The sequence below is a fragment of the Osmerus eperlanus genome, chromosome 24 (assembly GCF_963692335.1).
Source record: "Osmerus eperlanus chromosome 24, fOsmEpe2.1, whole genome shotgun sequence".
In the NCBI taxonomy this organism is placed as follows: Eukaryota; Metazoa; Chordata; class Actinopteri; order Osmeriformes; family Osmeridae; genus Osmerus; species Osmerus eperlanus.
This window is the reverse complement of record NC_085041.1, coordinates 3,788,387-3,799,510: the sequence shown is the minus strand read 5'-3', so window position 1 is coordinate 3,799,510 and position 11,124 is coordinate 3,788,387. Positions and strand designations below refer to the sequence as shown.

General features: G+C 41.7%; 2 protein-coding genes across 2 annotated transcripts; both read left to right on the top strand.

The window, feature by feature from the left end:
* The first annotated feature begins 136 nt into the window (after positions 1-136).
* On the top strand, positions 137-1,686 carry ndufa7 (NADH:ubiquinone oxidoreductase subunit A7). Its single transcript, XM_062450157.1, has 4 exons — positions 137-266; positions 548-597; positions 911-1,048; positions 1,442-1,686. The coding sequence occupies exons 1-4, from the start codon at positions 216-218 to the stop codon at positions 1,530-1,532; spliced, it is 330 nt and encodes a 109-aa protein (XP_062306141.1). The 5' UTR covers positions 137-215; the 3' UTR covers positions 1,533-1,686.
* Positions 1,687-2,243: 557 nt separating this feature from the next.
* Positions 2,244-10,736, top strand: LOC134010863 (low-density lipoprotein receptor-like). Its single transcript, XM_062450153.1, has 13 exons — positions 2,244-2,369; positions 2,648-2,779; positions 4,353-4,727; positions 5,457-5,576; positions 6,325-6,450; positions 6,809-6,980; positions 7,271-7,486; positions 7,632-7,750; positions 8,742-8,881; positions 9,021-9,162; positions 9,417-9,491; positions 9,654-9,811; positions 10,076-10,736. The coding sequence occupies exons 1-13, from the start codon at positions 2,309-2,311 to the stop codon at positions 10,109-10,111; spliced, it is 1,872 nt and encodes a 623-aa protein (XP_062306137.1). The 5' UTR covers positions 2,244-2,308; the 3' UTR covers positions 10,112-10,736.
* The last annotated feature ends 388 nt before the right edge of the window (positions 10,737-11,124 follow it).

Here is an 11,124-nt window from a genome sequence, read left to right as displayed (position 1 = left end):
GTCCATGGTTTTGGTTTAGAAGAAGATGTAAATAATTTGAATAGTGACTTTAAACAAATATTTTATGCTATTCAAGTTAGTGTTCCTAGTGCTCTGTCTTGCTCATGGTCACGTACCATACTGTCGCCAAACCAGTAGATGGCAGTCGAGGTGCCACGATCAGCACCGTTGAGTACCAGAAGAAGCAGCAGTCGTCTGTCCTTCACAACACAGCGATGGCGAGTGCAACAAAAATAATCCAGAGGATTCGAAATCTCTTGTCCGGGGTAAGAAATTGGCTAGCTAGACAGGATTAGTATAATGCAAGTTATTTGTAATGGATATAGAGCTAGTGTCAAATCTCCAATTTGATGTTCCCGTGTGCTTGCCACTCAAACTATAAGGACACGAACATGCTACTAGCTAGTAGCTAGACTAATGTTAAAAACTAGCTTCGAGCAATGTGATGAATAATCATGTTATTGTAATACAAATGTCCTATACTGTACTATAGGCTATAGTGTACTAGAGCCATCAAGTTACTAATTTCACACTGATTTTTTTACAGCACAATCTGCAAGCAAAGCTTCAATTGCGTTATGGAGAGATAGCAAAAAGGTAAGTTGAAGATGAGAGCTAAAACTTGTACTGAAGTGTAATGTTCCTGAACTGGGTTATACATCGCAGTGGACAGAATCATCATCAAAATGTTGCTGAAAACTGGCATTATCCAACCAGCCTTTGATGCAACAATTAGGGCACCCTCGGCATCACCTAAACTTTGACTTATTAGGTGTTGCTGGGGAAAACGAACAACCAGAAAAAGAAAAAAACATCTCTGGCAAATTTCTGTTCAACTATTTCATGTTTCAATATATGGGGTAAGTAGAGTGAATAGTATATAAAATGATGTATATTTCTCTTTGTGTAGGACTCAGGAACCACCTAAACTGCCAGTTGGCCCAAGCCACAAGTATGCCAGTAACTACTATCATCTCAGAGATGGACGGAGAGAATCAATTCCTGCCACTGTGATCATGTCGTCCCAGAAGGCCCTCGCTGCTGGAAGGTATGTTTCAGTTCAGAGTCAGATTTACATTTAGTCATTTAGCAGACGCTCTTATCCAGAGCGACTTACAGTAAGTACAGGGACATTTCCCCTGAGGCAAGTAGGGTGAAGTGCCTTTCCCAAGGACACAACGTCATTTTGCACAGCTGAGAATAGAACCGGCAACCTTCTGATTAGTAGCCCGGCAACCTTCTGATTACCAGCCCGATTCCCTAACCGCTCAGCCACCTGACTCAGATAGAGAAAACAAACTAACAATGTTTTATATGGCTATGGATACTGCATTTTGAACATAATTAAATGGCTGTTAGTTATGTAAATTGGGAGTAATCCTGTTTTTTAAATACAAATTGGGGGCAATATATCTAAATCTGATATCTAAATCTCTTTCAGCCAAGCTCCTGATGTGCCAGCAAAGCGTGCTGTCACACCTGGTCCGGTTTTAAAGGAACTCACTCTCTCTACAGACCAGCCATACCTCTGAACATATACATTTAACTTACACTTCCTTCCTTATCTACTTGTAGGTCTGACTTTAAAGCACTGTGTTGCTTGTATTTGATTCAGGCTTTGGATTAATATTGTAAAAAAAACTAAAACAAAAAACTTAATAAAATTATTATATGTGATGAGATTTACTATTGCCTATGTTTTTCACCCTGTAAGAATGCCATTTAGCCTTTCAAATTGTGTATTTTGTTATTGGCAATAGAATCAATAATATATTTTTATAGCGTGATTTCATATGAGTGTCTCTTTAGTCTCAGTTTAACTCTTGTCACTGCAATTATGTAACAACATTAAATTAAAATTACACTCAACTTTAATCAATTAAGGGTGGGGAACATTACTGTAAGTGCATACTGTTATGTTATGCACAAATGCATAATTTCTCTCATTTTTATTTATAAATTCACGTTGTTTTTGTGTCTATTTCTGGAATGACGTGGAAGAATTGTACAAACATACAACACTAAAAAGGGGTCAAGGTCATTTCGCTGACAAATGAGTACTATCATGAGGTCATAGACTAGGCCAACTCGCTCGGGTGTTTCCCCTATTGCTATTGAAAAATTTATAATAACGACAACCCCATTTTTATCAGTTCCTGTAAAGTAAGTTCATTTCAAATGCATGTGTCGTAGTTCAACCGATAAAAGTAAATGCAACAAACCTTATCAATTTAAGAGGTGGTACTTCATATCGACTTGTGGTATTACGTCATTTGTACGCGCCGCAGACCACTCCACGACACCGAGCATGGGACACCTTGGTGGCATATTTCTTATAATTCACTTGGTAACCTGCTGTCAAAGTTTGGGTGAGTTTTAAGCCATATTGCTTTGTTTTTATTGTCTCTTTCTGTGCATATCATGAATGGACAGAATGGTTAACGAGATAGCTAACGTGCTAACCCATGCAATGTAGGAATTATAAATGGTTCCAGGAGCACCATCTACGCTTTGTTGAAGGGACCACCAATTCATCTTGTAACTCGAATTGGAAATAAAATGCATGTTCTTTTGCAGTGGTCTTTTGCATTACGCGATATGACCAATATCCGTTTGATTCAAAACGAACTTCTGTTATGGTTTGCAGACACATCAGCGGGCAGTCAGCCTGACTGCAATCAGTCGCAGTTCAGGTGCACTAATGGGAAGTGTATTCCACGCCCCTGGGTCTGCAACGGGAACAGAGACTGTGAGGATGACGCTGACGAACTCGGTTGCAGTAAGTAGGCAATTGCAGGGCAGGTCTTTGGGTTGCACACCATTCTTGCCCTCTACTAGTCCAATTCAACCTGATCCCCAACCAGTAGAGAGTAGTCAAAGTCTAAAGTTTCATGGCGTGACTTTCAAATGAGCCACGGTCCGTTTCATCTAACGGCATGCACCTACTTATAATTGATTAAGGATGACAGAATATCTATCAACTAGAGAAAGGAAAAAATATTGTTCATAAACCTGCATGTTATGTCGAGTCACATAGACAGGCCTATCAGTCGACCTATGTAGCTAAGGTAATATGGAATATTAGGCAATATGGAACTTTGGAAAACACTGTTGATTAATCCACAATACCAAACAACGCTTTAAACAATTCACACATCGCCAGGGGCGTCGTTAGACCCTTTTTACTGGGGCACGTGCCCCAGTGTAAATCTGCTGTTTCCCAGTAAAATCTAAAGTTTGAGTTTTAACAATTTACTTCATTAGTCAGTGCATTAATTTAGATTGATAATCCCGGAAAACATTAACACAGTATCCCAATCAATGCTTGTAAAAGTGTTTAACTGAAAACACAAACCTATATGCATGCAGAATTCCATGTCAGCGCGCTCTTCTGACCTTGCCAAATAGCCACTGCGTTCATCTTATTTAGACTAAAACATAAAAACAATATTACATGAAGCTAAAAAAAAAAGTATTATCAAAAATGTGCGCGCTTGCATTAGCTATTGATGTCCTTGCCAAAGCTGATTTCAAACTTGCGTCCCTGAACTGTTGTATAGTGGGTTAAGCAAGGGGAGTTTCTATAGCCTATAAGTGCATTGTGCACAGCAAGCTTGAAAGAAAAAAAGGGATATGAATTAGAGGCCGGTGCCCCAGTCGAGTTTTATGTCTAACAACGCCTCTGCACGTCGCCTTTATGTAACAGACAAATAAATGTATTTCTGTAGATAAATGAGTCCCTTGTTACTATGCAAAACCCTGTCGAGTCTTCCACGTCACTATTTGTTCCATTTTAAGAGGTGAATTCGAAGTGCAGCAGTTTAACCCCGTGCTCCCACGGCCATGGGATACAAATCTTGGCGGGGAAAAGTGCCTTGGCATGACACCTGTCTGTACTGACGGCTCCGATGAGTTAAAGGATAACTGCGGTAAGCCGCTGTACGAACTGCAAAACCTTTAGTTTTCAATGAACAAAGCACTGTTGAAAGGGGTAATGTGTATGGATGTTTTTAGTGTGCTTGTGTTCATTAGTATGCAGTTTTGAACTGAATCCTAAGCCTCTTGCAGATCTTGAGCTCTCCAGTGAACAGAAACAAAGCTTTATTTCTGCAGTAAAAATTCCAGTGAGATTACTGTACACCCTAAGGGTCACGATAAGATGAAGTTAACAAGAAACTATCCACACCGACCATCAAGTCTAAGCGGGTCCAGGAATTCTGAAACCAGATTTGCTAGGTGTAATAATTACAGTCCTGACAACAGTAATCCTACAGTAATCTTCTTTTTCTTTTGTTGTATGCATGGACAGGGTGTTAACAGCCGTTCTCGCTGTTGTCGTTTACCTCCCTCAGGTGTGCTGAAGTGTAAGAGAGACGAGTTTCCCTGCCGTGACGGCACAGGATGTGTCTCCCGCAGCTTCCTCTGCGACGGGGCGGACAACTGCGCCGATGGCAGTGACGAGGCCTCCTGTCGGAACTGCACCGGGGACTTCTTTCAGTGCGGGCGGATGGACATCTATGTGCCCAGAGCCAGGCTCTGTGACGGACAGGCCGACTGTCCCGACGGGCAGGACGAAGGCGGGGACGAGTGTCCGTCGGCCGTGCTCCCGGCCCCTCCTTCGTGTGCTGACTCGGAGTTCCATTGTGGCGACGGTCAATGCGTGCCTCACTCCTGGAGGTGTGATCACTCCCCCGACTGCGGCGATGGGAGTGATGAGGACAACTGCGGTGAGACGACAACTGCGAGATTTGAAGCTTTGCCGCACTTCATTCTAATCACCAGAAGAGGGCGACAGTGTCCCTTTGTAGATTGACAAGTTTCTTAAACTACATTTGACTGTAACCGCAAGTCAATTCTGAGGTGTATCTCAATTTGATTGAGATGTTTGAAAGAGGGGGAAAAAAGACTAACTTGTATATGTATGGGTAACTTGTATATGTAAATGTCATTTTACAACCTAGCTACCACATACGCATTGCACCACAATACACTAGATTCAGATGGCTGAGCGGTCAGGGAATCGGGCTATTAATAAGAAGATTGAGTTGTGATGTTGTGCCTTGCACTTCACCGTGGGAATGTCCCTGTACTTACTGTAAGTCGCTCTGGACAAGACCGTCTGCTAAATGACTAAATGTAATTACCATTTACACATAGACAGTGTTGGCCTTAGTTTGAAAAAGACAATCTTGCTGTGGACCATACTCAAATAAATGCTTCACCTAACCTGTTTAATGTGTTTATTTAAGTGAATGCATAACCTTTTTAACAGCTTAACATACTCAATATTGACTGAAGGAGACTCTGTTGATGCATTTGAATAGACTACCTGTTGCCATAACCCCTAAGAACTGCATCCCACAGGGACTTCTTAGCTGTATCATTACCCAAAGTAGGCCGTCCTACCTACTTTTTACTCTGCACTGCCTTTAACATTACCATTTGTCCCCTCACAGATCAGAATGAGTGCCGTGTGAACAACGGCGGCTGCTCTCACCTGTGTGTGGACATGCCTATGGGCTTCCTCTGTGACTGTCCCAGCGGTATGAGGCTGGTGAGAGACACCCACTGTGAGGGTGAGTGCTAGGAGTGAGAATGTTGGCCCTAGAATGTGACCTGCAATATAGATTTTCTTTTCTGTTTATTGAAATGATTTACATTACATGTATTCGTTTAGCAGATGCTTTTATCCTAAGCGACTTCCAAGAGAGAGCTTTACAAAGGAGCATAGGTCCATGATCATAAACAACGAGATAGCCCCAAAAAACATTGCGGGAAGCCAAAACATGAGCATACATTGTGATAAGCAACCAAGTGCCAATGGGAAGAAACATAAGAGCAAGTAATTAAACAAGTTACAAATTAAACAACATGAACCTCAAAAGTGCAAGAGTGTACCTGTAGGAAAGCAAGCAACAATAATATAATTTACAAGTACTGTAATGTACAAGTAGTTAACTCAGTTACAACTAACCAACAAGTTCAACCAGTCCCTCAGTAAGTGTCATTGTGTTCCTGGAGGAAATAAACTAACATCGGATCCAACAAATCTTTCTTAAGTACCGTTGTACTCCCGGAACAAGTGCGTCTTTAGCCTTTTCTTGAAGGTGGGGAGACAGTGTCTCTGATGGAGGTGGGGAGGTGATTCCACCATTGGGGGGCCAGACAGGAGAAGAGCTTGGGTTGGGAGTGGGCGCTCTTGAGAGGTGGGACCACCAGACGGTTGTCAGAAGAAGACCGTAGGTGGCGGGTGGGGGTGTAAGGCTGGAGGAGAGACTGGATGTAGGCAGATTTAGAATGAAAAATGTCTCCTTTTTTTTTCAGAAATTGATATGTGCCTGGATATGGACGTGTGCGACCAACTGTGTGTTCGTAATAATGGAACCTTCATCTGTGATTGCCATGAGGGTTACATGATACGTCCAGGAACAGGAGAGTGCATGGCAAAAGGTGTGTTCCAGTTCCAAAGCATTGGCATTTTTTCCCCCTCACTGATAGGAATGTGATAACTAGATATTTTTTATCACATTTTCTTCCTGCTTTGAATGGTGTGACCCAATGCCAGCAGCAAGTTTGTTAACCCTTGACACTTTGGAAAACAAAACTGATACCTCTATTGTGACCTGAGTTAATGGTTCTTTTAACTGCAAACAATGTGCCTCATGAATGCCTTTAAACATTCCTTCTACTGATGTGGTTGGGGATGTGTGTGTACAGGTCATGTGTACATGTTCAAGTTTTAACAGTAAAACAAGACGGGGGAATTGAATTCCCTGACTTGTGGATTCTGATTGGTGCGTGGTGGCAGGAGGTGTTGCCCAGCTTGTGTTTAGCAGTTCTGAGGGGCTTCATCTGGTCAGCACTGCTGGATCGGAGTACAGGGAGATATCCTCAGGCTTGCTGGGGCCTGGAGCTATGGCCGTCCTCGCAGAAAACCACACACTCTACTGGGCGGGACTGGGAAAAGGCTCTGTCTACAGGTACAGCGCCCTACAGGTATTGGCCGGGTTTCCCAGATTCGTTAAGAAGCTCTTAACGCTAAGAGCTTCTTAGGAGCGTTCTAAGAGCGTTCTAGAGCGTTCTTAGAACGCTCTTAAGAAGCTCTTAGCGTTAAGAGCTTCTTAACAAATCTGGGAAACCCGGCCATTGTCTGGAACTAAGGAACCGTTGATGCGTGACCTTCTGTGTTTGGGTAAAGCTTATTCATTAAATGGACTGTTTGAAATGGAATTCAGTGTGTGCATGTGACTCATGTCTGTTTGTTCTACAGGATACCTATGGATGGAATCTCTAAGAAGCCTGTTCTGTTGTTACAAGGCCACGGCGCTGTGCTGGGATTGGCTGTGGACTGGGTCCGTGAGCTACTCTATCTGACCAATGCAAACAGTCACTCAGTGAATGTTGCTGCATTGGACGGCTCTTCACAACGGCTTCTGATTGGAGGGTTGGACAGGCCAACCGGGGTGGCTGTGGAGCCGTTACTAGGGTAAATAAATCAGGTGCTCCAATGATCCGTGACGATTACAGTACACTTAAGTATTTGTTGTGATAATATCTTGTATGACGTATACGTGTTTATATTACATGACAGCAGAAATAACGTCCTCTAAGTACAACTGTCCTCTCCCCAGTCTTGTCTTCTGGGCTGACAGTGGAACCTCCCCCAGGATTGAGCGAGCAAGCTTGGACGGACACAACAGGACAGTGCTGGTGACCTCAGTCATCTGGAACCCAGTTGCCATTTCACTGGGTTCGTTGGACTACATTCAAAAGTTAAACTACAGCAGTTTATATGTAGGTCTAAGGGAGATGGAGGCATCCACGGCAAGCAAGGAGAATCTTTTTCAGCTTTTATGGAAAACGTATCAATTAACTCATCTTATCAATGGAAAAACAGATTAACCCTTGTTTTATCTTCGGGTCATTCTGACCCATCAGTCATTGTGACCCACCGTCGTATTGCGACAACTTTACCGCATACAAAAACAAAGTGAAGCATTTTCTTTTAACCGTTGGGCTGTCTCAGACCCCCCACATTGCAAAGGTTAAAAGAAAATTATTTGTATTTGTTTTTGTATTGGGTAAAATTGGGTAAACACAACGATGGTTAGTTATGAACCTTTGGATCATGTGACCTGAAGGCAGCACAAGGGTTAAGCAATATTGTATTAGGCGCCTCATTGAGAGCCCCTCCTCCCTACCACACACACACACTTATTATATATATATATATATATATATACACACACATGTTTCGATGAGGGCGGTGTGTACACAAGGGCAGCTTTTATTATTATTATTTAATTCGTAATTCAGAACAACACAGGAATTGCGCGAAGCAGTTGATTAATTAGTAGGCGACATCTCTGGTGTCTCGTCGGTGAGGAGGCAGATGAGGATACTAATAGTGATGCAGAAAGTTTTGTACCGTACCTATTTGTAGTAAAAAAAATAATAATAATTGAATTATAGTAAATCTAAATTTAATGTTGCTGCATTTTTTCGAGGGCGGCGTTTAAGTGTATCAGATTTGAATGCAAAGTTTAATCAAAGAAATATATGTAATAAAAAAATTTGTGCAGCAGTATAAAAGTGCAATTTTGCTAAACTTTTAGTTAAATTTCATCATTCCTTAAAGCATTTTTCCTTAACCTTTTTTATTTTTATTGTGCCTAAGACTTTTGCACAGTACTGTGTGTATATATGTGTGTGTGTAAGAAACGGCTTTCTATGCCTCACAGATGGGCCACGGCTGCTTCTGTTCTGGGCTGATGCTGGGATGCGCACCATTTCCAGAATTGACTTTGAAGGGCGTCATCGGAAAACAGTGGTTGAATCGAATGGATACCTAGACAAGCCCTTTGGCTTAGCGGTGTTTGAGGTAAAATTGACCGGAACGGTAGACGATTCCTCCATAAGAGTATTAGTCCATTAAAAGCCTTGTACGACAAAGTAACCTTAACCTACTTTCATTCCTACTAATTAAATGAACTGATTGTCATTGCATTCCTGTATGACAGGGACGTGTTTATTGGAGTGAAGCAACGACAAAGTCCATCTGTTCAGCTGAAAAACACAATGGCAGTCGCTTTCACGTCCTTCTTCACAGTATAAAATCTCCAGGAGGATTAGTACTTGTACATCCAGTTCTACAATCCAAAGGTGGGGGTTTATAACTGCCATTTGTCTCGAAGACTCGCACAAAATGTCCTTTGTTTAAATATTTGATGTAAATGTATTTACCTGTGGTCATTAAAACATGTAGGCAATGCTGTTCAAGAGAATGACGTCCTCATTTTCGCCATTTAATTTAGAGTGGTTAAACAGAATTATTCATCAAGTTAAGACACCTCGACAAGGAAACACCTGAATTAACATGTAATTCATCAACTTTTATTCCCCTGCTCCCGTTTCAGAATCTGTTGTTTCTCATCCAGTTCCAAATCCGGCTCTGTCAGATCACACCTTTGCCGGACTCCTTGCGGTTATTGGTGGGTCTGATTTTTAATTGAAAGTCTGGAAGAGAAAAAAAAAAAAAGAATATTGTCTGCCATCTAGGAATGCTGAGACAAGTTGACGCAAGCTAAACGATGGAGAGATTTAAGATGTGAAAATTCCATTGGATTGAATTTGTGACGTTGCCTTCCACCCAGTCCTGCTGAGTGTGCTACTGGTGGGACTGATCCTGTGGTGGTGGAGAGAGGAGTTTAGCCCCTCCAGAACCCTCATCCTTCAAGACTTCTCTCTGAAGGAGTCCCAGGACCCCCTCATCCACATGCCAGCCAGATGCCCTCAAACATGTCCTATCAAGGTACCGAATGTGTTCTCACAATGTAGGCTCCTCCGTATCTATGATAGTCAGCCGGTCGTTTCACTTATGATTTGATTCGCCTTTACAGTGGGCTGTAGTCGATATGTTGTCATTCCGTGTATTTGACTTAATCTTTCTAAGATTTGACTCGTAAGGGGGTACTTCTGTTGAATGTCAGATCAGCTACATCTCGTGACCTCGTCACAGCAGCCCTCCGGTAAAAGGCTTAACTGGTGAGCAGGATCTTGTTCTATTCCCACCCAGGACACACTCCTTCAGCTGGACTTGGACCACGACTGAGTCCTGGCGTTGTGTACCATCCTACACCACCATGCCTCTGAGGGACTTGTCCTCCTGCTGTGTACCTGATGAGACGAAACAACAAGGAGAATTCCTGCACCTTTTCCAGTAATCCTACCAGACCTAATATCTTTTCCTCGGATAACAAGGTCCTGTAACACCTCTAAGACCAATTCCAACCGAATTATAAAGTTATTATGTTGTGGTTTGACAAAGAAACAAATATGCTGTTTTCTTGTGTTAAGACAACCGAGGGCAACTACTCACTTAAGAACACTGTTAATATTGTCTGATCTGTAGTTGTTTTTGACTAGAATTTCTTGCATATACATTAAACTGATAAGTTTAATTGAAAGTCAATCATGCCGGGAATGGTTTTGTGTGATCGGTTTGTTTCTTGGTTGGTGTCCTAGACTTTGTTTAGAACAGTCTGAACAAAAATTGTATAATCACTCTTGATAATTTAATCAGCACAAAAGCTGAAGTATTATTACAGTTAATGTAAGATGCATATCAGTTGAATCTAGAACCTGCTGAACAATTTGTTGAATGTGTATGAGCTAATATTTATTTTTGAAGATGTTTTTTCTTAGTTGAAAGAGTACACCCTGTAAACAAAGCAATAATATATTTGTCATTCAAAACAATAAAGTATTGAATTGATTAAAATGATTATTTAATTCTTATTCCTAAAATAAAGGTTCCTGTGGGGTCTTAAAGTCAAAGATTCTGACCTTAAAACATCTTAAAGGCCAGATTTTCATCCAAGGTCTTGAATTTCATTTAGTCAGGTCTAAAAAAGGTTTACCCTTGTTCATTTCCAGAAACGCTGTCCGCAGAAAGTTATTACAAAGTTGCAAACAAGTATTGAGTCGTAGCCAGAGCTCTAGAGTCCAGGGTTTGTATTACAGTAAAGAGGTAAAGATAACAGGTCGAGGGGGTGGATACATTTATATATCGTTCTTACCTGTAATCGCAAATATTACTTTACGCCAAGCGTTTGGCGGAGAGTA

Coding starts and splice junctions, on each gene's coding strand:
- ndufa7 (XM_062450157.1), top strand. CDS start 216: ATGGCGAGTGCAACAAAAATAATCCAGAGGATTCGAAATCTCTTGTCC. Junction 267..547: donor TTCGAAATCTCTTGTCCGGG/GTAAGAAATTGG, acceptor ATTTTTTTACAG/CACAATCTGCAAGCAAAGCT. Junction 598..910: donor TATGGAGAGATAGCAAAAAG/GTAAGTTGAAGA, acceptor CTCTTTGTGTAG/GACTCAGGAACCACCTAAAC.
- LOC134010863 (XM_062450153.1), top strand. CDS start 2,309: ATGGGACACCTTGGTGGCATATTTCTTATAATTCACTTGGTAACCTGC. Junction 9,163..9,416: donor TCCAGTTCTACAATCCAAAG/GTGGGGGTTTAT, acceptor CTCCCGTTTCAG/AATCTGTTGTTTCTCATCCA. Junction 9,812..10,075: donor CTCAAACATGTCCTATCAAG/GTACCGAATGTG, acceptor ATTCCCACCCAG/GACACACTCCTTCAGCTGGA.